The 24,828-nt window shown below is 38.5% G+C and overlaps 1 protein-coding gene across 5 annotated transcripts in view; it reads right to left on the reverse strand.

Moving 5' to 3' along the window:
* PLCB1 (phospholipase C beta 1) overlaps positions 1 to 24,828 on the reverse strand; it is a 688,164-nt gene that overhangs the window by 426,628 nt on the left and 236,708 nt on the right. For all 5 annotated transcript variants that reach the window (XM_057701470.1, XM_057701473.1, XM_057701472.1 and 2 more), the window contains exon 3: positions 21,426 to 21,494. In XM_057701470.1, coding sequence (XP_057557453.1) covers positions 21,426 to 21,494 — 69 coding nt within the window. The remainder of the gene's footprint in view (positions 1 to 21,425; positions 21,495 to 24,828) is intronic.

A 24,828-nucleotide genomic window follows, 5' to 3' on the forward strand; every position in this document is an offset into this window, starting at 1 on the left:
GTGGAGACTACATTTCCCAGCCCCCATGCAACTGAGCTGGGCCATGTGACTAGAGCTGTTCAATGAAATGTGAGCAGAGGGATATGCGTCACTTCTGAGCTGACCCACTGAAAAGCCTCTCTTGATTCTCCAGCTGCTTCTCTTCTCCTTACCCAGCAAAAGCAAAGGCCTCTTGTTGAGATGGCAGAGCTCAAAATAGAAACAGCCTACATTGCTGAGGGTGGCTTGGAATATGTTTCAGACCTTCAGCAAACAGAGGAAGAGAGAAACCTTGATGCGTTTTCCCACGGACATTGAGGGGTTGTTTCTTATCAGAGACTGACTACCTTAGCCTATCCTGAATAATGAAGATCCCTTTGTCACCTTCATAAAATAAGGTCCAGATGGCTTAAAGACACAATCATAAAAATTAAAACATAAAAACATCAGAAGAAATCAGAAAATTATCTTTATTATTTTAGAATGGATAACTCTTATAAGTAGCACTCCATATTGAAAATTCATAAAGAAAAGGATTAATAAATTAGATGACCAAAAAAATCTGGATAACAAAAATTCCACAAAGTTGAATTAAAAAGTTGGAGATAACACGTGACAGACAGCTCTTAGTATATCAAAATGTCTTGTAAAGCAATAAGAAAGGTACAGCAAACCATTGGAAACCAGGCAAAGGTTATATGAAAAAACAAATATACTGCACAGGAGAAAAAGGTTCTTCACTCATAATGGGAGAAATACAACTTTAAATAATAAAGAGCTACTGATGTTTCATCTACCATATTTACAAAAATCAAAAAAGGTTAATGAAACGCCATGTTGGTAAGAATGTGCACAAACAGGTAATTTTGAAGGCTATTGATGAAAGCGTAAATCGATCCAATTTCTTTGTAGAGCGTTTGGGTAATATATTTCATAATTTAAAATGCATGTGGATGCAGGAATTTCAGTTGTAAGAAATTCAAATATGCCCATATTATGTCCCAAAATATATTTAATAAATCTATATTGAAGCATTGTTTGGAGCAGCGAAAAACTGGAAATAACAAAATACCTATGAAGAGGTGACTCAATAAATAAATGTTGATGCATCTATAAAATAAAATACAGCTTCTCAAAAAAGAAAGAAGTAGATAGATGTGTAATAATATGGTATAATTTTCTGAGACATATTGTTGTGTTTAAATGACATTTGATAGCATGCCATCATTTACATAGGATTTAATTTCTTTTAATTGGGTTGATAATGCATATATTTTCTGGGAAATAAAAAAAAAGGAAATAACTATGAATTGTTGCTTCTAGGAAGGGAACAGAAGAAATGAGGGTGGAGTGTATACTTTTTAATGATAACCTTTAACACTGTTAGAATTTATCTTTTTAGTAGATGCATGAATTACTTTTTTCCAAAAATAAAAGCAATTTAAATACATTAAGCCAGACCAATTCTACTGCTACCCAAATGGCTAACATTATCTGAATTTTCACATCTCAAAGGTTATAAATGGTACGAATGGTTAAGTTCCTGGTAATCACTGTCAAGGAAAATTCTGACTCAGATAGATAGGTCACAGACACTTGCTACTCCTGACATTCTTTTAGGAGAAAACTGAGTCAACCTAGAACATCGTTCCTATAGTTAGGAAGTGAAACTGACAGCTCTCCCCTTCCTTAGATAAAAATCCAATCAGAAAATGTGACATTTTTCACCCACATAATGCAGCTTGGGTACTTCCCTATGCCACCACAAGCAAAGAGGAATGTAAAAACACTTCTGACATTATGCAAGATTTCTATCCCATAAAATTGACAGACTTGAAAAGCACAGGGCAGATGCAGGATTAGTCTACTCCCACGTGTTTTATGGCTATTTAAAGGACCTGTCAACATGAATAATGCACAGGAATTATTTTTACATAAAATGTGCTCAGAAATTTTAGAACGGACAACTCGATGATGGCCTAGATTTCTAAAAGTCAAATCTGTAACACAGATGGAATAACTACATATGTTCTCTTGTTTTTATTTCCTGGACTGCGTGGTTAAATATACAAGATATCTGTGTCAATTGCTTAACTGATAATGATTTTGTTTTTTGTTTTCTAGAGATTTTAAAAAATTAAATTAAAAAAAATATTTTTTTTTAAATTAGCAAAGGCGTGCCATAGCTACATAAAATATGAAGTAAACAAAAATTGCCTCTGAGAAAAATAATTTTTCCATAAGGGGTTAAGAGTAAAAGAGAGAATAATATTGAGAGCAAAATTCAGCAGACATATGGGTTGATAAAAAATTATAACTTCCTATTTTTTGTTGTTATTCTGGACCAAGAATCCACCTTTCCCTTGCAGTACCTGAATTTAAAGTATTCCAGTATATATTAATAGTCAAACTAAACAGTGAAATAGAATATAGTCCAGTAACAGGCTCAGGCACATGTGGAAAGACTATATATGAAAAGAGTAGTATCTCAACTCATTAGTTAGACTGCTAAATAAATTGTGCAAAAAATGGACTTTTTAATAAACAGTCTTGGTACAAGCATATAGCATGTTGAAAAAAGATACAATTGGATTTTTAAATGATATTGAAACACCTCAACACCAGATTAGGGCAAAAGATGGACTTAAAAAAACAGTATTGTAATGAAACGATATCAAGTTACAAAAAGACAAAATTAGATCCAAACCTCACAACATACAACATAAACAGCTTGTAGATGATCCCAGATTAAAATGTAAAAACATGAAACCATACTAGGAAAAACTATGGGTGAATTTCTTTATAAATTAGATATGGAAAAACACTTTCTGTGACTCCAAAAGCAATAAAATAAAATATTAACAAGTTGACTACATAAAAATAGAAACAAAACCTTAGATGGCAAAAAACACCATAAGCAAATTCAAAAGGCAAAAGACCAACCAGGAGAACATTTTTGCAGTTTTATGATAAAGAGGTAATTTTTCCAAAGAGCTGTAAAAAAAATTAAGGAGGCTAAAAGACCAGGTAGAAAAATGCAAAATAAATGAACAGAAATTCATAGAAAAAATATATATGTCTCTCAAACACATGAAAGGACACAATTTCAAGCATGGTGAGAGAAACTCAAGTTAAAACTATATTAATAGCATTTCTTACCACACTGACAAAAATCTAAAACTTGACAACATACTTTGTGTTAAGGCTGGGGGAGAGGGGGCAAAGCTCATCTTATATATTGTAGAGGGAATAGAAAATGATAAAAACAGAACAAAACAAAGCGAAAATCCCATGAAGGAGAAGTTAGCAAAATAAGCAATCCTAGGAATTTACTCTGAAACCAAACCTCTGCATATGCGTGGCAAGGCATACATAAAGCTGTTTGTTTTGTTTTGTTTTTTAAATTGCAGCTTCATACACACAAGTAAATGCTCATCCACATAAGACTGGTTGAATAAACTACAGTAGCCCAGGCAGTGGAATAACATACTGCTGTATGAAAGAATGAAAAAGATCTCTAGGACCAATATGGAGTGTCCCCCTAGGCTGTACACCAGGGGGTGCGTGGGCACACCTAGGGGCATCCTAAGGAAACAGAATTGCCACTATGAGAAAAAAAGAAATACGTACGTGGAAGGAAAGAAAATGAGGAAGAACCCTATGACAATGAGTTAAGTCAGATGCATTGAATGAGTAATTCCATGGCTAGGACTATAATTTAAGGAAATAACAACAAAGAAGAAAAATGCAAAATGACAGATGTTTGTTTCAGAGTTACTTATAATAAAAATAAAAAGGAAATCGTGTAACTACTCAACGGTAAATTGATGGCAAATATTTCACATGATCTCAATGGATTATTATTCATAGAAGTGATAAAAATGAGAAAAATACTTAGCGCCATGCCTATACTTAAGCTGTCATGTTAAATAAAAGAACTTCAGTATGTCACGTATGCAAATGCATAGATGAACACAGTGTGATCTTTTGGAAGATAAACACATGACTGGGTTTTTCTTTTGCATATTTGGAATTATCCAAGCCTTAAGGCAATTTAAGTATTTTTTCAAAGGAATTTTTTGTAATAGCTTCAGTGTTGCAAAAATTGAAGACAGAATCCCTTTCCATCACGCTCTCCAACTTGTTCTTAAACTATTCTTTATGCAAGCTCCCATTACTGGTGGCTGAGCCTTTATGAAGGCAATAATTCAGGACTGGCCCCCAAAATAATTGGTTTTCTCTTCTCAGTCAGAGCCAAGAGGATTTATTTAGAGCCAAGGTGGCATAATTCTAGTGTTCCGATGTAGTGCTAGAATTAATAGTGTGTGAAATTTTTGCCACATGCGACTAATACCAACAAACGCTATTGAAACAATATGTTTTGTTATGATTAAAGGAAATATTGTGAATGCACTTGGACTCACCACAGCCTGAATTTCTGCCCTTGAGTTAAGGAGGCCACACCTTATTCATTGTGGCAAAGACACCATCAACATAAGTCAGATGATAGCCCTGAAATTCCTGCTCCTCACTGCCTCCAAAACCATATGGTTTTTGATACATGATTTACTATTTAACATCTTCTTGCCAGGGAATCTAGCTCAACTTACAGAGGCAGGCCTAGTTCAGCACTATATATTTTTCTCTTTCAACTTCATAGTTTCTTAATTCATAATCTTGAATTGGGCATGAATATTGGTAAATTAAAAGCAGAACATTTTAAATGTGATTAAAAGAAGCTTGACGAATTTCTTGGTTCTTGGAGCACTTGTAAGAATTTACTTAAAGAATTTAGAGTAATGTAGCAAATTTAAGTATCAGGGGAAAATATTTACAGAGAAGAGAATCAATCTATATGACTTTCTGTAATTTATGCACTGGAATAATAATTTACTTTGCTTTTTTTTAATGGAAAAAATAAGAGCTCTAGTCACACCTCTACAGTATTTCAAATGCTCTACAGTATCCTTCGAATAAATTATTTGACTAAGAACTATCAACTGGAACCATGAAATTTTGAACAGCTAGCCATAAAATTAGATATCCAGTCTACTTTGCTATTACTGACACAATTTATTCTTTCACATACTTTTCAAAATTTTTTATCAACCACTAACTCATGAAATGTCTCACTCAATCATCTTTTAATTTTTGATGTTCTAAGAGCTTTTCTTTTTTAATTTTATGCATTGATAGTTTATTTGAAAGCCTTATCAATGTGTAAACAAAGAAATTTATTTTCATTTTTCAGCTATTCCACATATTTAGGTATACGTGTGAGACAAAACTAGCATGAGATCTTTTCTGTTTGTTTATTTGCTTTTTTATTGGAGTATAATTGCTTTCACAATGTTGTGTTAGTTTCTGGTGTACAATGAAGTGAGTCAGCTATATGTATTCCTATAACCCCTCCCTCTTGAATCTCCCTCCCCTCTGTCTCACCCATCTAGGTCATCTGAGCTGAGCTTCTTGTGCTTTACAGCATGTTCCCACACGCTATCTATTTTACGTATGGTAGTATACATATGTCAATCCTAATCTCCCAGTTCGTCCCACCCTCCCTTTCCCCACCTGTGTCCACATGTTCGTTCTCTACGTCTATGTCTCTATTCCTGCCCTGCAAATAGGTCATCTGTACCATCTGTTATCCATATTTGTAAGTAAAAATATGTAGACAATACCTTCTAAAGAATCTTTAATCTTTAAGTAAAACTGCATGGGTGGAACTTAATACAGAAGCATGTGTTCAGAGTCTCTCCCCCCCCCCCAAAAAAAAAATCTTGCTCATTAATTCCTATTTTAGACAGCAGGGCAAAAATAATCAAATCAGTAGTTATGTAGTAGATCTATCATAGTAGACCTATGGCAAAAATAAGTCAGTAGTTAATTTCTCAGATCATTGTATGTGTCCCAACCTATGAAATTTCTTTATTAAATTCGCTCTAAGGCACTCTAAGGATGAAAGCAAATGTAGTTCATGCACAGATATAAAATGACATACTTAATTTCAACTAAAAACAGTGACATTTAATTGTTAATTAATATTTGTAAAAACAAATGTTATGCTTGGCAATTTTTGACCAGATATAAGTCCTGAAAACTTCTTTAGGGAAATGTTTACTTTAAAAATTAAATATTTGAAATATGAATAATGAACAAAGTTTTTTTAAAAAAATCTTGTTCAAGATATGAAAGTGAAAACTGCCAGAGAGTGTAAAGCCCTCATAATATAGATGGCATAATATAGACGCCAGAGACTGAAAAGCTTACATTATAGCCTAAAGGAAGAAACTGAAACTACAGCTGATCAAGCAAAGGGTCGGATCTGTCAAATAATGACCCTGACTTCAAGTCTATTAAACATTCATGCCAATGACCTTTACTTTTGGGGGTAATGAGAGCTACGTTTACAGAGCCTCGACTATGAAATTTATATGATGGCCTTTAATCCTCTGAATTGTGAGAAACAGCATTATGAACTTCTTTTTATAAAAAAGGAAATCAAGATACGAAGACATTGATGACTGACTATGGCCACAAAGATAACACTGGTTGGGGCTCTGAACCACTACTGTCCCTTTAAGACGAGGTTACAGGGTAGTTAAAGCCTCACTTTCAGAGCATTAAAGTCAATTCATGTGACCAGAGAATCATCACCGCCCCCCCACCCCCACCCCACACAACTATAAGGGAACCAGGAGGAAGCGATGGTTTTAAAAATTATCACTCCCCAAGTAACTCTTACTTTTAATTTAACCTCAATTCAAGCTTTATATTGACTTTAGATCCTTCCAAAAATCTAAGGGGTATTAATTTTAAACAAGTGATAAGATATAAAGCTGCAGGAATCTGATCTCCAGAATTACCAGTAGACCTGGAATCCCACTCTAGCAGTCTATTATGCATTAAACTGGCCTAAACGCCAAACTACATCTCACATACTGTGGAAATAAATGAAATTCTTGTGTTTTGCGTGATGAATTGGCAATGCTGATGACCTTCTGTCATAAGCCAATGTCTACATTAAAAAAAAGACTGGGATAATGCTAATAAAACTTAAAATTAAAATCAATACATAAGATACACAATACAAGATACACAATACAAGATACACAATACAAGATAAAATTCAACTGTGTATCATCAAGGGATTTTTACCAAAGAAAGACTTTTCTGGTTTAGATCACCCGAGAACTTGGTCTTCAAACATCCCTAATTAGGCATCTGCATTACTGTAGAAACAAGCACCACTCTAAAACTGGTGTTCCAGTTTAAACTGGAGTGTGATTAACTTCATAAGAACTGACTATAGAAACATTCACCAAAGCTAATTCAGCAGAACAGTAGTCCTGTGAGATATGCTTGACAAAGAGGCCTGTCATCAAAAGAAAAAAAAGAAAAAAAAAAAAGGAAAATGGCCCCGATCCATATCCAACACACCAAAGGCTCTGAGAAGTCCTGTAATAAAGAAACTCAACATCTACAAAACTTATCTGACACTTGTATCTCGTAACAACTGTTAGTATTCCAAGGAACTCACTTGGAGAAATACTGAGTTAATTATTTTTTAAAAAAGTTTTCTCTGTCCCTAAGAGAAAATAAAGTGAATCATCTTCACATGGTTACACGCATTCGCGGCCAACAGTGATCTCCAAGCTCTTCTTCCAGTTCCACTGGTCTTCCCTGAAATCGGTAAAGCTCAGATGCAAATTACAGTATCAACGAACATCTGGGTGCTGAAGCAGCAAATGGCACGGAGGAAATGTGTTCGTGTGTGAGACCGAAAGGGGAATTTTCTGACCTGTTAGAACCAATGATGCTGTTTCACCGGCAAACAACAAATACTCTGCTTAATTAGCTGGGCTACTCCATCTGATAAATCTGTGGATGTTAACTTCAGTAGCCCTCGAAAACTTCATTTCTGCCATCAACAAAGATCTGTTAAGTAGCAAATATTTCACTATGTTATTCTGTCTTATAAATGTCACTTTTTACATAAAATCAAGGCTATTTCTTTGGGTACTTGAAATTTTACATTTTGGACAACTAAGAATGTTAATTGTGCTCACATTCAAGATTGAGAAAAAACTATGGTGAAAGTATTCTTTTATCCCTAGAAATACCTACTTTGTGTCAAGTATCACATTCCAAGTCTACAATCTGGAATTTCATGTTTTTTTTGGTGAATAGAAGAAATTAAGGAATTTTCAGACATTTTCCATTGAAGGATGATAAAAATGAATTTCTAGTACATATTTTTTATTTTCATTTATTTTTTAATTGAAGTATAGTTGATTTACAATGTTGTGTTAATTTCTGCTGTATAGCAAAGTGATTCAGTTATATATATATGTATACACATTCTTTTTATTTATCTTCAGGATGACTTTATTTTTTTAAATTTTTATTTTAAATTGGAGTATAGCTGACTAACAATGTTGTGTTAGTTTCAGGTGTACAGCAAAGTGATTCAGTTATACATATACATGTTATTACAGAATATTGAGCAGTTTCCTGTGCTATACAGTAGGTCCTTACTGGTTATCTATTTTAAATATTGCAACATGTACATGTCAATCTCAAACTCCCAATCTATCCCTACCCCCACCCTTCCCCCGGGTAACCATAAATTCATTCTCTAAGTCTGTGAGTCTGTTTCTGTTTTGTAAATAAATTCATTTGTACCATTTTTTAAAAATTCTACATATCTTCCTTTTGTTATATTTTTTCCCATTATGGTTTATCATAGGATATTAAATATAGTTCTCTGTGCTATACAGTAGGACCTTGTTTATCTATCTAGTACATATTCTTTTCTTTTAAGAACTTTGATTTAGATACATTTAACATACAACAAACTGCATATATTTAGAGTGTACAATTTGGTATCCCAATCTCCTAATTCATGTCCCCCCAACCCTCCCCACTTTCCCCACTTGGTGTCCATATGTTTGTTCTCTACATCTGTGTCTCTATTTCTGCCTTGCAAACCGGTTGATTTGCACCATTTTTCTATATCTAGTACATATTCTTAAATTCCTTCCATTCTATCAAATTGTTCACACATTAATATTACTATATCACACACTGTGGCTGGCGAAGCCATTTCAGGTGCATGCATCATCTAATTCTCACAAGGACTCCATGGTGGTCACAAACACTACTTTCACTCCCCCAACTTTTTCTTCTCTTACATCATGAGTCAAATTACATTCCAAATTCTTCCTGCTGGACCACCATGTCAAATTACATGAAAAGAACTTTAGAACCTAATCTCCAACAAGAGGGTAGTTCAAGTAACATATATGTTTAATTATCCATCAGACTCACTGAGTGCTAAGAAGAATAAACCAACATTGAACTCAAGGCAGGTAGGCAGTGAAGTCACAAGGGGTGCGCTCCTCAAGTGTGTCTGGCATTAGGATGTGTATCTTGTTACCAACTATAATCCAACTCACCAGACAAATCTATCTAACAGGTGTTATCCCCACAGAGCAGCTAAGAAAGCTTCCTGGGATCCCTCAGTTAGGATGTGCACAGGAATCTGAATCTGGGTCTCTCTGACCCACAAGCTTGGTCTTCCAAACAGTGCTTTCAATTTTACTTTGATGGTTTCATAGTGCAGAAAAAGACACCATCATGCTCATAACTGTTCTTTTTTCTCCTAAAATAAACTTTTTATTTATTTATTTATTTATTTATTTATTTATTTATTTATTTTTATTTTTGGCTGTGTTGGGTCTTCGTTGCTGTGCACGGGCTTTCTCTAGTTGTGGTGAGCAGGGACTACTCTTTGTTGCTGTGTGCAGGCTTCTACTTGCGGTGGCTTTTCTTCTAGAGCACAGGCTCTAGGTGCACAGGCTTCAGTAGTTGTGGCTCACAGGCTCTAGAGTACAGGCTCAGTAGTTGTGGTGCACGGGTTTAGTTGCTCCGCAGCATGTAGGATCTTCCCGGATCAGGGCTTGAACCCATGTCCCCTGCATCGGATTCTTAACCACTGCGCCACCAGGGAAACCCTGCTCATAACTGTTCTTAACTGAAAGTAAATTGCTCTAAAATTATTTTGATTGTCAGGAAAATCTATTTAACTCTCTGAAAATTTAGGCAGTTTTCTAAATAAGAACTGTAGATCTTAGTACAGTGGGTTGCTGTGATAGTTCACTGTGGACAGCGGTTTGGCTGCAAAGATAAAGCACTTCGAGTTTTCTACAGTTAATATACAAAAATAGATTTTCACAGGTAGGTTTAAGTAGAGCTACAAAATTATAAATCTCTCATGTGGAGTAACCTATAGCAGTACCTGCATTCTACTGTAAATAGGTAAATTATGCAACTTTAACTTGCTTGTTGCCTGCTACAGTACATCATATGAGCATTAGTTATACATTTTATCTACTTACTAAAAGTCATTAAGTCATTAAGCCATAGCTAAAACGTATTTAACATACACAATGGACATGAGAGTTGTGTTAAGTGCTTTACATGCATTTTAACACTGAGTCCTTACAGCAACCAGATAGGATAAACACAGATTATTTCCATAATTCAATGGGCAACTAAATCTCAGAGATGTGCAATAACTTCCTGTTTTATATAGCTAGTAACTGGCTTTGAGGCTTGGCCATCTGACCCAAAAGCTTATCCACATAATGAATACAGTGAATTAGGAACTTAGATGGGCAAAGACACATTTGGGGGTCTGGGGTATAGAAGAATGGGTACAAATGTGCTGATGATACAAAAACAACATAAGCTGCAATAAAGGCCCACTGCAAAAGCAATAAATAATGTTTATTTCTGAAATGATTCCAACTACACATTGATATCCACTTTGACAATTGTATTGATCATAAAGAAATAATCTACTTATTTATATTTGATCAATTGTGAAATAATTCTTTGAAATATATGTTGAATCCCTAACCACCCCTGCCAGAGTGTGATTATATTTGAGGACAAAGTCTTTAAAGTGTTAATTATGTGAAAATTAGGTCTTTGGGGTGGGCCCTAGTCCAATATGACTGGGATCCTTATAAGAAGAGGAAACTAGGACACAGATAGGTACAGAGGGAGGACCATGTGAAAACAAAGGGAAAAGACAGCCCCCACAAGCTAAGGGGAGAGGCTTCAGACAAACCAAGCCTGCCCACACCTGATCTCAGACTTCACACCTCCAGAATGATGAGAATATAAATTTCCATTGTGTAAGTCACCCAATGACTTTGGTACTTTGTTATGGCAGCTAGAAAACACTCATACAAGTACTGTGGCCCACTTTGCGTTATATGAGATATAGCTGGGCAAGTTGAAGGAAGACTAGATCGAAAGTACTCCTTTTGAGAAGATAATATTGTAGGAAAGTTCTCAATGCCTTACTGCATAAAGTTCTTGTTTTAAAAAGAGAAACATCCATTTAAGCTGATACTTGTTTTACTGAGAGCAATGGTTCTCAGACTTAACACAGGAATATCTGGGGAGCTTTAAAGAAAACATTGATGCTTAAGCCCCACATCAGACATTTTGATTCAATTGATCTGGGTGTGGCCTGGACATCGAGATTTTAATTTTTATTTATTTACTTATTTATTTATTGGCTGTGTTGGGTCTTCGTTATTGCACACGGGCTTTCTTTAGTTGCAGCAAGCGGAGACTTCTTCATTGTGGGGTTTCTCATTGTGGTGGCTTCTCTTGTTGTGGAGCAGGGGCTCTAGGCGCACAGGCTTCAGCAGTTGTGGCACATGGGCTCAGTAGTTGTGGCACACGGGCTTAGTTGCTCCGCGGCATATGGGATCTTTCCGAACCAGGGATCGAACCTGTGTCCCTTGCATTGGCAGGCAGATTCTTAACCACTGTGCCACCAGGGAAGCCCCGACACTGAGATTTTAAAAACTCCCCCAGTGTCTCTCATATCTCTATATTAGAACTAAAGTGTGAAAACCCTGGCTTAGAGAGCGGTTCACTATGTAGAATTAACTTATGAAATTAATATCAAATATATCCACAAGGTGGCGTATTATTGCATTCTAAAGAATTAAAATTGAGAAATGTTTCCAAAATGCAACTCTGTACCATTGCATGTAAAACAGATTGCATTTATATATAAGTACCGCGCGCTAACCGATTGCGCCACTGGAGCTTCGCAGATTGCATTTAGACTGAAGTTATACCAGATAGAAGTAGTGACAGAATAAGTCAGAATCTTCTGAAAGGACCTGAGGTTTCAGTTAAGGCATCGTACTAATCCTGTCTTCAACAAGGGGTCCACTCTGGCCACAGTGAGAATGCTCTTGGCTGCCGTGTCTTTCACCTGCTACGACCCCTTGCCAGAACTGTGGCCTCCCCCTCCCCCCTCCACGACTCTTCAGGGGCCTTTTGAACTCTTTGGCAGTAGATACGAAGATAGATGCTTGCTATTATTTAAAAAAAAAATAGAATCTTTATTCAGCCATACACGTTTAGTTCACCATATTTTACAGATGGACACACATATGTATACTGAGTAACATAGGCATCACTCAAAGGCTCAAATTAATTGTTGATAAGAGACATACCAACCTGTTCTCAAATTTGGGAATTTATACCAACATCCCAGAAAAGACTTAGCCTATCTGTGAGTGCTTATAAAAAAAGTTAAAAAGCCTTTAACCATTAGGAGAAGATATTCCATACTTCAATGGTAGCTTAAAAAAATCTTCTCTTGTTCACTACTAAATGGCCATGAGGTTAAGGGGCAGGTGAAAAAGAAGAGTTTTAAATGTAAAGATCTAGCAAGGGAACCATTCCTGACCCCCCTCAGCATCCTGATATTTCTGCTACCAAATCTCTGACTAGTTATATAAAGGTTTCTGTTTCCAAGGAAACCACTGACATCTATGGAATTTAATGAACATGAAGAAGGACTACGCCATAGAATTTACATCTGCAGATAACTGTGAGTGTCTGTCAAAAGCATTGCACACACATTGACAAGTCTGTGGATTTCTAGCCCTATGTTTCTCCATTTTGTAAAGATGTAATAAGCATTTATATAAACAAAATGACAAAAAAATGTGCCCCCTCGCATCAGCTATTGCACCGTGCCAGGTAAATGAAGAAATAGTTGGAACCAAGATGATGGGCCCAGGGTAAATCTCCTCAGCAACTGAGGAGAAAGAGAGAGAAACCTTTACTTTGTTGGATAAAGGGTTTTCTTATCCTTTAGTAAACCTCAAATATCTACATCAAATTTTATGAGTGCGGCTTCACACAATGGTGAAATCTGGTCAAAGTCAGGAAAATAGCTTATAATCAGCAAAGGGGGACGATAAACAAAGCACAGCTCCAGGCCTCCTGGATGATTCATTGAAACCACTGTTGTATAACATCCAAATAAGAGCTCATTATGAGATTTATATATTGGCATCCAGATTTGATGATGAGCTATTTAAGATTTGACAGCCCTTAAACAAAGAGCCTATTTTGAATATTAGCAAGGAACACTGATGATACAGGGAAAACATTTAAAGTATATATAAAATGGTACCTTCAATAAAGTTACAAGTAGGTAAAAGTGAAAAAAAAAAAAAGACTAGAAGGAAATGCCATCATTTTACCTACATGACGCCTCCCTCTTTCTTGAAATACTTTTTTAGGCATCCAACATATGCATTCTTCTGAAGTTCCTCCCTCCTCCTTCCTTCTTAGTCTCTTTTTTTTACTGTGGTAAAATATATATACCATAAAATTTATCCTTTTCACAATTGTTAAGTGTTACAGTTTAGTGACATTAAGTAAATTTACACTGTTGTGCAATATCACCGCCATTCATCTCCAGAACCTTTCATCTTCTCAAACTGAAACTTTGTCCCTATTAAACAGTAACTCCCCCCTACCGCCTCCCCCCAGCCCCTGGAAACTGCCATTCTACTTTCTGGCTCTATGAATTTGACCACTCTAGGTACCTCGTCTAAGTGGAATCACATAATGTTTATAATTTTGTGTCTGGCTTATTTCACTTAGCATACTTTCTCCTAGGTTTATCTTTGGTGTAGCCTGTGTTAAAATTTCATTCCTTTTTGAGGCCGAATAATATTCCCTTGTATGTATCTAGTACATTTTGTATATCCATTCATCTATTGATTGACATTTGGGTTTTTCCACCTTTTGGTCACTGTAAGTAATGTTACTATGAACACTAGTATACAAGTATCTTCAAAGTTCCCGCTTTCCATTCCTTTGGGAATATACCAGTCTCAGTCTCTTTTACTGGTTCCTCCTCATCTCCTCAAAGTCTAAATGCTAGAGGTCCCGGGTTTAGATATCAGAACTTTCTTGTACACCTACATTTCTTAGGAGACGTCCCTGGCTTTCAGCTCTAAAGAATCAAAGTTATTTATAACTCTATGGCCAGCATTTCCCCTGACCTCCAGATCTGTAGATCCAAATAAGATATGAGGTAGACGTCTGATAGGCTTCTCAAACTTTAACTATCCAAGACCCAAACTGAATTTTTCTTTTTAAATGTGTTTCTTCCTTCCCATCTCAGGATATGGCAACTCAATTCTCCCCCTTTCCCAGGTCAAAACACTAAGGGTTGTTCTTGAATCCTTTCTTTTCCCCATACCTCCCAACCAGTGCATTGACAAACCCTATGGTTCTGCCTTTAAAACATACTCAGATTCTGGCATTTTTCTACACCTTTTGGTCAAAAATCATCCTCAACATTGCCCAGGATATTTGCAACAGCCATTTAGTTGGTCTCACTGCTTCTTCCTTTGTCCTCTGTGGCCTGTTCTCAAGGCTGTGGCCAGTGATGCTTTTAAAAGCTAGGTCAGATCTTTGTCACTCCTCTGCTCAGAACATTCAGATCCTTTCTCATGTCTCTCAGAGGAAAAGCCAAAATCATCAGCATGGCCTACGAAGCCCAAAGTACTGTGGCCCTCAGCCACCTCCCCGACTTCCACCTTTCTTTGCTGCACTCCGTGGTAGCCACACTGGCAGCATAGTTTATTCTTCAAATATGCCAAGCTTGTTCCTACCTCAGGGCCTTTGCTCTTGCTGTGCCCTCTTGCCTGGAGTGCTTCTCCTTCTCTTAACTCACGTCTCTGCTTATATGATCTCATCTTATCAAGAGAGGTTACTCCACTAGGGCTCAATAAATCAGCAGGCCTCTCTATCACTCGTGGTCTATGGTCTCCTGTCCTAGCTTTATTTGTCCCAGTGGGACTTATCTGTTTCCCCCGCCCAGATGGGAGCTGGAGGGAGCTTGTTCACAGACCTAAAGGCTGTGAAGTACATCGCTTTCCAGCTCTCTGTGACGTCAGGGTGTGGTTTGAAACCCACCAGGTTGGGAATATTCACCCAAAGGAAATCAGGAAACACAACAAATTAGGGATTTCCTCCCTCCCTCCCTTCCTCCCTCCCTCCCTTCCTCCTTCCTCTCCCTTCCTCCTTCCTCTCCTTCCCTTCCTCCCTCCCTCCCTTCCTCCTTCCTCTCCCTTCCTCCCTCCCTCCCTTCCTCCTTCCTCTCCCTTCCTTCCTTCCTTCCTCTTTTTTTTGAAAGCCAGTTTACCACCACCACCTGTTCCCTATTCCTGAAAAGAATGTTATATGAGACGTTACTTGTCTTTTCTGTTCATTGCTGTTTTCCTAGTGCAAAGAACAGTGTCTAGCAGAAATAGGTACTCAGTGTCCATTTGTCAAAACAATAATGAAATTGAAAAGCCATTATTTTTATATAAGGATTAGGAAAACAAAACTTGATCAGCTTTTTAAATTTAGTTTTATTCTAATCTACTTTCTGTGATTGTGGGGATGTTATATACAGATTTCTCCCATTACCCAAAAGTAGAATATTCCTGTGAAAGTTTTCATAAGCTGAAATGGCATAAAGTGAAAAAGCAATTACCTTAGGATACATTCCGCTAAGGGGGGCAAAAATCAAATTGAGATAAAGCACAGGTGCCGGCTTGATGCTGAGATGCTGAATGCAGTTCCCAGGGAGGGAAGAAGATTGGCAGTGCCCCTCTCAAGGCTTGGAGCGCACTGCCTCTAAAAGGGCTCCTTTGCCGCAAACAAATGCTGAATGCCATTTTTCTGCTTTTCACCTTTTTTTGTAAAAGTGAAAATCCTCTTCAGATTTCTTTCATTTAGCTAAAGCAGGTACTATTGTAGGTCTTTTATAAAAACAAAGTGGTGTAAAGTGAACTTTCGAAAAGCAGGGGGTACCTGTACCACCTATAATTTGTGACTTGGATATATACAAGGTATCTGTGTTCAAACCAACATCACACATTTGAAGTACACTGCCCTGTACTGATAAAGGGAACTGGTTAGTTGTCTGTTAAGCAAAAGCAGCAGTTTTCTGTGCACAAAACACAGTCTGAAAGTACAACAATAGGAATATTTTTCAGTGATACTGCTGCATGCATACGGAGACTTGACTATGGGTGGCACATCATTTTTATGGACTAAAACTTGGGAGGGGCTCTGTAACTGTAGTGTTGCTCCCTCTGGAGTCCAAAGCAATCCTAGAACTGTTTTCAAGAAGACACGTGCAAAATTTGACATCTTTCTTCCTTTCTTTTCTTTTTGTTTGCATAACACCTTACCTTGGATCGAATGCGGCCTGACTTTAAGTTCCCCTGATTTGCCATGACCAAGGTAAGAAGTTTTAGGTTATGTAAACCTGCTTGACATCAGTTTCATAATCTGTAAGATGGAGTGCCTTGGCTTGATTAACTGCCCTTAAATGTTGGAATCAATGGGAATGTAAATTGATACAGCCACTATGGAGAACAGCATGGAGGTTCCTTGAAAAACTAAAAATAGAGTTACCACATGACCCAGCAATCCCACTACTGGGCATATACCCAGAGAAAACCATAATTCAAAAAGACACATGCACCCCAATGTTCATTGCAACACTATTTACAATAGCCAGGACAAAGAAGCAACCTAAATGTCCATCAACAGATGAATGGATAAAGAAGATGTGGTACATATATATGATGGAATATTACTCAGCAGTAAAAAAGGAATGAAATTGGGACATTTGTAGAGACAAGGATGGACCTAGAGACTGTCATACAGAGTAAAATGAGTCAGAAAGAAAAAAACAAATATCGTATATTAACACACACATGCAGAATATAGAAAAATGGTACAGGTCAACCAGTTTGCAAGGCAGAAATAGAGACACAGATATAGAGAACAAACATGGACACCAAGGGGGGAAAGTTGGTGGGGGGGGGTGGGGTTGGGATGGGATGAATTGGGAGACTGGGATTGCCATATATACATTACTAATAAGAAAAAAATATCAAATTATACACTTTAAATATATGCAGTTTATTGTATGTCAATTGTACCTCAGTAAAAGTTCTTAAAAAAAAAAGAAAAAAAAAAGAGTTAACAAAACTCACACACCTAAAATCACATACTCCCCTGACACCCATTTCACAGATGAGGAAGTAGAGGCACAGATAGAACAACTTAAGCTCGTTAACGGTAGAGAGGGCACCCAAAACAACATCTCCACTTCCCTAGTCCCATCTAATTTTCAACATTCCTAAGGATGAAACAGTTCCTAAGAATTCTGGAGATAAAGAAACTATCTGAAAAGCAGCATTTCTGAACCCTTTCTGGGACAGGCCATAGTAAAAAAACACACTTCTTGTCATGTTCCAGAACATACACTCATGCACACACACAAAGTACCACAAAATGTGTATACTGCACAAGACATGATATTTTTCATTTTAGTCAGGTCTATTTCATCTGATTAATGCTATACCACTAACAAATCAGAAACCACAGGGATAAACACTCCTTTGAAAAGCAAAGATCCTTTTGAAATGAAGATCCAGAGAGTATGTGCATGTGGCATAGATGAGATGGATACAACATGGAACCTTTCTCTTTACATGCACTTCATAAACCTGGGGGCGGGTGGCGGTGCGAGGCAGGGAAGGTGGAAGGCGGGGCGGGGAGGGAGAGAGCAAGAAAGGAAACATAAACACATTTCAGATTTCAAAGGATAAGATTTTTTTAGTTTAATTTTTCCATTTGGATAAAAATCTCCCAATTTCTCTCCAGTGAGAAATTTCTAACCTGATAACTTGAACAAAGGCCGTGTACAGAAAAGCAGATCTGGAATGGTGTGGATTGCATTGGGAATCGACATTTAAAATTCATTAACGGGGCAACACCTAGAAGCTTCTTCATTTCCTATAAATGTTATTTCAAATCACAGCAGGCATAGAAAACAGTTCATCTTCAACTAGATTGTGAATTTTTATATAATGAGATGCTGTGAAAAATAAAAATAATATGAATACATATAAATATTTGCGGGGTGCCTGGGTATTTTGATAAATAGTGTCTGCTCCACACATGTTCTGCCTTCCTCTCTGATCTATAAGCCTCCGCACAAAGTCTTCCACTCAATCTGTCTTCATGTTACATTGCCTTCTCGTCCTAAGTTTCCAAGCTTTCCTCACTCCATACTGGTGTCTTTACACTTTGTAATCGTCCTGCTGCTTCTGTTCTAGCCAACACAATGGTCCCCTCCTATTTGGTTTTCCTCCTCCAGGCCATATGCCCCCTTCTATGAGGTGGTTATGCTGCAGTCTCTTTTGGTCCCTGCCACATAGAACTGCTGCCACATGGGAAGCCAGGAGCTGCCAGGGATGGTGTGCAGAGAGGCCACCATGGGAACCCTGAGGATGGAAGAGGAATCCCTTCTAGCGTCTTGGAAGCCAGTTTGGTGAGAGAAAGAGGCACCTATTCTTTGGTGACGTTTTCTGAGCAGCTGAATGAGACTTCATCTAAACCCAGAAATTCCACTGAATTGTTCAATACATTGCAATCATTTTTTTTAAATTATCCTTTTATTTATCCAGTTCAAGCTGAGGTTTTCTTTTGCAACTTAAAGATTTTAGAACTGGTATTAACACCTACTTCTTTCTTGCCAGTCCATCCACCAAGCCCCTTTCAGCCAAGCCCCTGCTCCAATCTCTCTTTATAACACCAACTTTTCCAAGTTGAATGAAATGAACCCAATTTCCTGCAAATCTGACTTGAAATTTTAATAATATAAATACAAAAATAATGATGATAAGACCAACAACGGTGGCTGCTATTTAATGAGTGCTTACTACACAGTAGCGATAAGTTCAAGCAGTGGTGTTCAAATTTCGTGGCAAATTTACTTTTCAAAACCCTGATGTCCACACCACACATATTAATTAGATTCTTATAGCATCTCTGGAAGCAGAAAACAAGGATCGGCCATTTTTAAAGCTCTCCAGGTAATTCTACAAGCACTTCCATTTGAGAACTTCTCTGCTAAAGCTTTGGAGAATTATTGAATGAATGATTTTATTTATTCTTACAGCCATGATATGAAGTAGTCGTTTATTACTAGCAGCCTTAGCATTGCTATTGGTATTATTACCATTTAGCTCATGGGGAAGGAGTCTCAGGAATTTCACACAGGTAACAAGTGACAGAATCTGGCTTTGAAAATGTTAAAGTAGATTGAGGTGGTTGAACTCCAGCAGGGAACAGGAAGGGAGAAAAGCCAAGAACATGGATAATCCACAGAGAAAGCAAACTTTAGTGGAAAAAAAAGTAAAGCCAGAGCATTCTGAGTGTTGAAATCTGTCCTCAAGACAAGCATTTTAGGACCTAATAGCGGTTTATCAGCAGAGCAGAGTACACACCCCAGTTCTGTCCATTTCTCATCATTCAAGACATTTATCAAACCACACCCATAAATGAAACACTTAACTGGTAAGGCAAGCTGTGGGCTGCAGTAAGAGCCAAGCCTGAAAGAAACTCTCCATGTGCCAGAGAAGTGACTTGAGTTCCCGAAACCCAGAAACAAAAGGGGTCTGACAGAGGGTAGGCAACTGTCTTGAACCAATATTGACAATGAAACTTCAAGTTAGGCCAATAAACTTGCATTAAAAGACAAACTTTATAACTGTTATCAATATTGATAGTTCTTGGAACTATCAATAACAGGCTTACATGAAACCTGGCTGAATTGTTGTTGGGAGAAGAAGAAAAAAATTTCTTTTCTACCCTGAAAATTGAATCATCCACAAAGCATTAATGATGATAAGCTTGATACAAAACTGAAAGACCAAACCACTGAAATACCATTGTATTACTAAGAGATGAACGTAAATCATGGGCCATTTTCATGTGAAACACTTTTAGAAACCTTCTTGAAAATAATTCTGATTTCTCTTTCTTTTCATCTTTCACATTTTCCTGTAGATCACTTCAACCCCCTCAGCAATAAAAACAGTATTTGCCTGTTTGCTCTATTACAGAATTTGCCAGCAACTACTATACTGTTAGGTATCTGAAGAATAATCATTCTCGGTGACTTTTTTCCTTCTTGCATTGCCACAGCAACAGATAATTCTTGATGTCAAAGAATGTGTTTTGACTTATAAGGAATAAAACAAAAGTTGCAGGTAGATACTCAAATAGAAAATCGCTAGTTTTATATCAATTATGAAAGGAGGCAAGAGTCCCTGAGTGGCACCTGTAATTCCCTATTTGCCAATATTCTCTCCGTGCAACAAAAGAAGTCTCTAAAGAACTAAAATTTAAATACAGGAAGAGTAGTTTCCCACTTTGATGGCAAGTCAATACATCTTGCTACTATACCCTACCAGATAATCTAAATTTTAAAAAATATATATATATATATGTTTTATTCAACAGTTTTTTTGGCCATACCACATGGCACGCAGGATCTTAGTTTCCCGACCAGGGATGGAACCCGAGCCCCCTGCCGTGGAAGCACAGAGTCTTAACCACTGGACAGCCAGGGATGTCCCATATTCAACATTTTTAAACAATCTTCCAAAACTAAATAAACTGCAAACACCACTTTAAATATTTCTTCAGTAAGTTTTTCAAACCCAAGTTAGCTGACATTCCACATAACTGATCCCAAAGTCTGAGGGTATACACTGGGAACATTTGCAGAAAGATCTGACCCCCTCCTCCCCCACCATCCTGGCTTCATGGATGGAATGATTCCAATTGCAAAGCATTTGAGCTAAAGGGTCTTATTTATCTGTGTAAAAGGTTAGTTCACATATACCTACAAAGCACAAGGAATTTTTCAAATATTTTAAGCACATTTTGAGTATTCAAAATTACCCAGTAACTTTGGCATTGTTATTTTTTTTCAAACAAAAATAAGATTCATGGGCATAAAGCAAGCCCTATGTCCAACTGCCTCTAGATTTGCCTGTTGTTTCCTTCTTTTAACAAAAATGGTAGTGTTTAGGGCATACTGGTTTCTGGAAGGACTGGTTGTTTTATTGCATTTTACAACATTTACAACAGAGAAACTTTTAATTGGGGCAATTAATTGATACCAGGACACAGCTAAATAATCAAGGCAGCATCTGGTGTGTGTACCATGCTCCGTTTCCTACCTTGGGAGCCTTGGCGTGTTTCCCACATCTGGCATCTTTGACAAGGCTGAGATCTAACAGCTCCGTCTCCTGGAAGGCAAAAACATGAAATCATTAAGCATTCACACCGATCTTTTTTCTTTGTTTTATAGCATTGACATCACTTTAAAAAAACATATTGTCTTGAGACTTGCCTGAAAATTTCTCTGCAGTTGGGCTATTTTTCCTCTTACATGCATTGCCTATCAATTGAATTGGAATGGAAACAAAAAGCTAATTGCCAGTTCTCAATATATATATATCAGTACATATCATGATACATTTTGAAAGTATAATGTGTGGTTTGGGTCCCCAATCTATCCTACATGCCATTCCTAAATCATGATGAATCAGGCCTTCCTGTTCCCTTGTTGAAAAATAATCCTGGGAGCCACTCTGCATGTAGGAGAGGATGTGAGAGTGGGGTGGGGGATTAGGAGGGGGAGGGCAAGGAGGTGCTCCCCTCTGCTCACAGGACAGTCAGCCCACCTGGCCAACGTAAAGAGACAGATCTGCCTCCCCCACCTGCACCCCAGCCTCTGCACACATTCCCATGCCCTGCTCTTTTCATTTACTCATTACACATTATTGAAAGCCTATAACGTGTATGTTACTCTAGGTACAAGGCACCTAAGATATGCAGCTTCTCTGGATGGACTTCACATCAAACAGGGGAGGAAAGAAATACGTATACACAGGACAAGGAGGGTACGTTAATGCCAACTCTAAGGTTAACTGCTATGGCAGGGGGTGTCAACAGAGAAAAAGTCATTTTACCCCTAGAGGCTCAGAAAAAACTCTGTGGAGGAGTCACTCAGCATGGGGAAGACAAGTGGGGAGGGAAGGGTCTCACCCAGCCGGAGGGTACCGTATGAGCAAACATCCAGACAAGAGAGGACCAGAGGTTTGTGCACAACCTTGAGGTCTTCACGGCCCTTAGGTGCTCGGAGCAGGAGAAAAATGCATGGGAAGCAGGTAGGGAGGAGGCAAGGGATAAGAGGGCAACTGGCAGTGAGGAAGGACAGGGGGGCAGGCACAGTGGCAGTGGGGGAGGGGATTCGCTTGGGCGACACTCAGAATTCCATTGCTGGGGCACAGAACATATGAAGAGAAGTCATGGCAGATGAGACCAGAAAGGGATTGGGTGAAAGGATGGAAACCCTGAAGGTCTGGCTAAGGGCACTGAGCCATGAGGTTTGGGACACGCATGTCACCAAGTTGTAGAGTGGACTCTGTCACCAGCCAGATAGGGTTGTGATGCAATAAGCAGAGTCATCTTAAAGTGACTCCAGCCATCCAACTTGTTTTCTAGACAAGGAGCCTGTGGGATGCAGGCATCTGACCCCCTTCTCCCAGCAGGAGGCACTGCACCTGGACAGGAGTGGCTGTAACTTCTCATAGGCCCCAACATCTATAAGGACTGGAACCTGGGGTTCCCAGACCATCCCTTCAAACGGCTGGCCCTGATGCCAAATGTTTGGTGCAAAATGGTCTGATTATTTTCCTGAGCCTAAGGTCAAGCGCATGACTGCAGGATAATAAGGTCAGAGATGAGATGGAATCTCTCCACTGAGATGCAAACCACACAGCCGGTCCAACAGAACACCTGGTCACGTGCACCTCTCTGCAGGCTGAAGGGAGGACAGGAAACTGACTTCTCTTCTTTTGTGCACACTGCCCTTGTCAGTTTGCTTTCTCCCATCTTAGTGAATTCCCTAACCCATCCTCTATTGTGTGTGACTCTGCGGAAACCTTCCCAAACCCTGGAGTGTGACAGGTAGCAACCAGCAAGGATCTTGCAGGGAAAGGAATGGGGGCCATGGTTCCCAGAAGTCCCCACCATCCACAATATTGAAGGTCACCTTATGAGGCAAGAAGCCAGCAGTATCAGCTGCTGGACCCCAGGCTTCACTTAGGCAAATGCACACAAAGCCTTCAGACGTGAGGAGGTGGAGCATCTGGCCCACGTTTCCTCATCTCCATGGCAACAGCAGCCAATACAGTTGTTGAAGGAGGAGAAACAGCAAGAGAACCGAGCTTGAAGAGGCTTAATCTAGAAGACCAGAACTGAGTGGAGTATGGAGAGACACCAGACCAAATGAAGGTGGAGGTATTAGGAATAAAGATGAGGGTGATGATACGGGGGTAGAAATGACTAAAGGAAAGAGAGGAGGCATCAATAGCTCTAGAGGTTCCAGCTTCCTCGCTAGGACTTGGAAGTTTGGGCAACATGACAGTGCATTTCGGAGACGCTGGTTTGAGGGCTTTATCCAAGAAGAAATGCCAATCATGAATTCACTGGAGCATTATTTATTGAATGCTGCAATGTGTCAGGTACAGGCTAGGTACTGAAGAACCCAAAATACAAAGAGAGGCTCACTCACAAAGCCAATGAATATATTCTAAAGAAGACCTTTCAAAGTGCACTGCAGATGTGGACTACAAAGGGCTATGGTATCTTTTCAGACGATGCACAAGGATGAAAAGGAGTTTGCCAGCTTATAATTCTGTGTGTTTGGTGGGGAGGGTTCCAGGGAGAAGACACAGCAGTTGCCCGTGCACAGAGGCAGGAGTCCTGTGCAGAAAACAAGTGACTTTGGATACACAGCAGAAGTGCATGGAGAGTTATCAGTCGCTTCTGAACTCAGCAGTCGTTATCTGCATGTCCTTTTGTGATATAACACTGGCATGGACCTTTGATGGTTTGATGCACTCTTCCACAAACGTGGCATGATGTTTTATATGTGTATATACATGCAGAGTAAAAATCACACACACGTGCACGGTACATTTACCTCATTGTATAACAATGTTTTCTATTCAAGGAAATTCCTCCCAGTTGAATAAACAATACACTTAAACTTTACTTATTTGTTTTTACACACTAAGCCCAAATTGAGTTCACAAAGAAATAGACCTTAGCAGGCATCATTCTATAAACTTTTCTATTACAGATAATGAGCACTGTTTTCTACTTCCAGCTCAAGAGGAAACGTTCATTTCCCAAGTCACAGAGGGGTAGTTAGCGCCAGCTGCCCTAGGGATTCATTCTGATACCCCAGCGACTCTGAAGCACGTGTAAAATTGTGCGTGCAGGGAAACTACTGCAGGGCACTCTCAGCGTGGGTAATGTGGCGTAGGAAAGACCCAGGTGGAAATCTATCCACGGACTCATTCAGTTAGAAAGCCATGATTAAAAGAGTCTCCCACTTCTATTAATGTGCAACAGCCACCCCTCTGGGATCTAACTACATCCTATTCGCTCCTCCACTAAAAAGAAAATGAGGAACCCAATGCACGGGACTGCAAAAATGTTACTTGCGTCATTAAAACTTCTTCTAGGTCAATTTTCTTGTGTTAATAGTTTGAACAACCCACTTGCATG

The sequence above is a fragment of the Hippopotamus amphibius genome, chromosome 12 (assembly GCF_030028045.1).
Source record: "Hippopotamus amphibius kiboko isolate mHipAmp2 chromosome 12, mHipAmp2.hap2, whole genome shotgun sequence".
Classification (NCBI taxonomy): Eukaryota; Metazoa; Chordata; class Mammalia; order Artiodactyla; family Hippopotamidae; genus Hippopotamus; species Hippopotamus amphibius.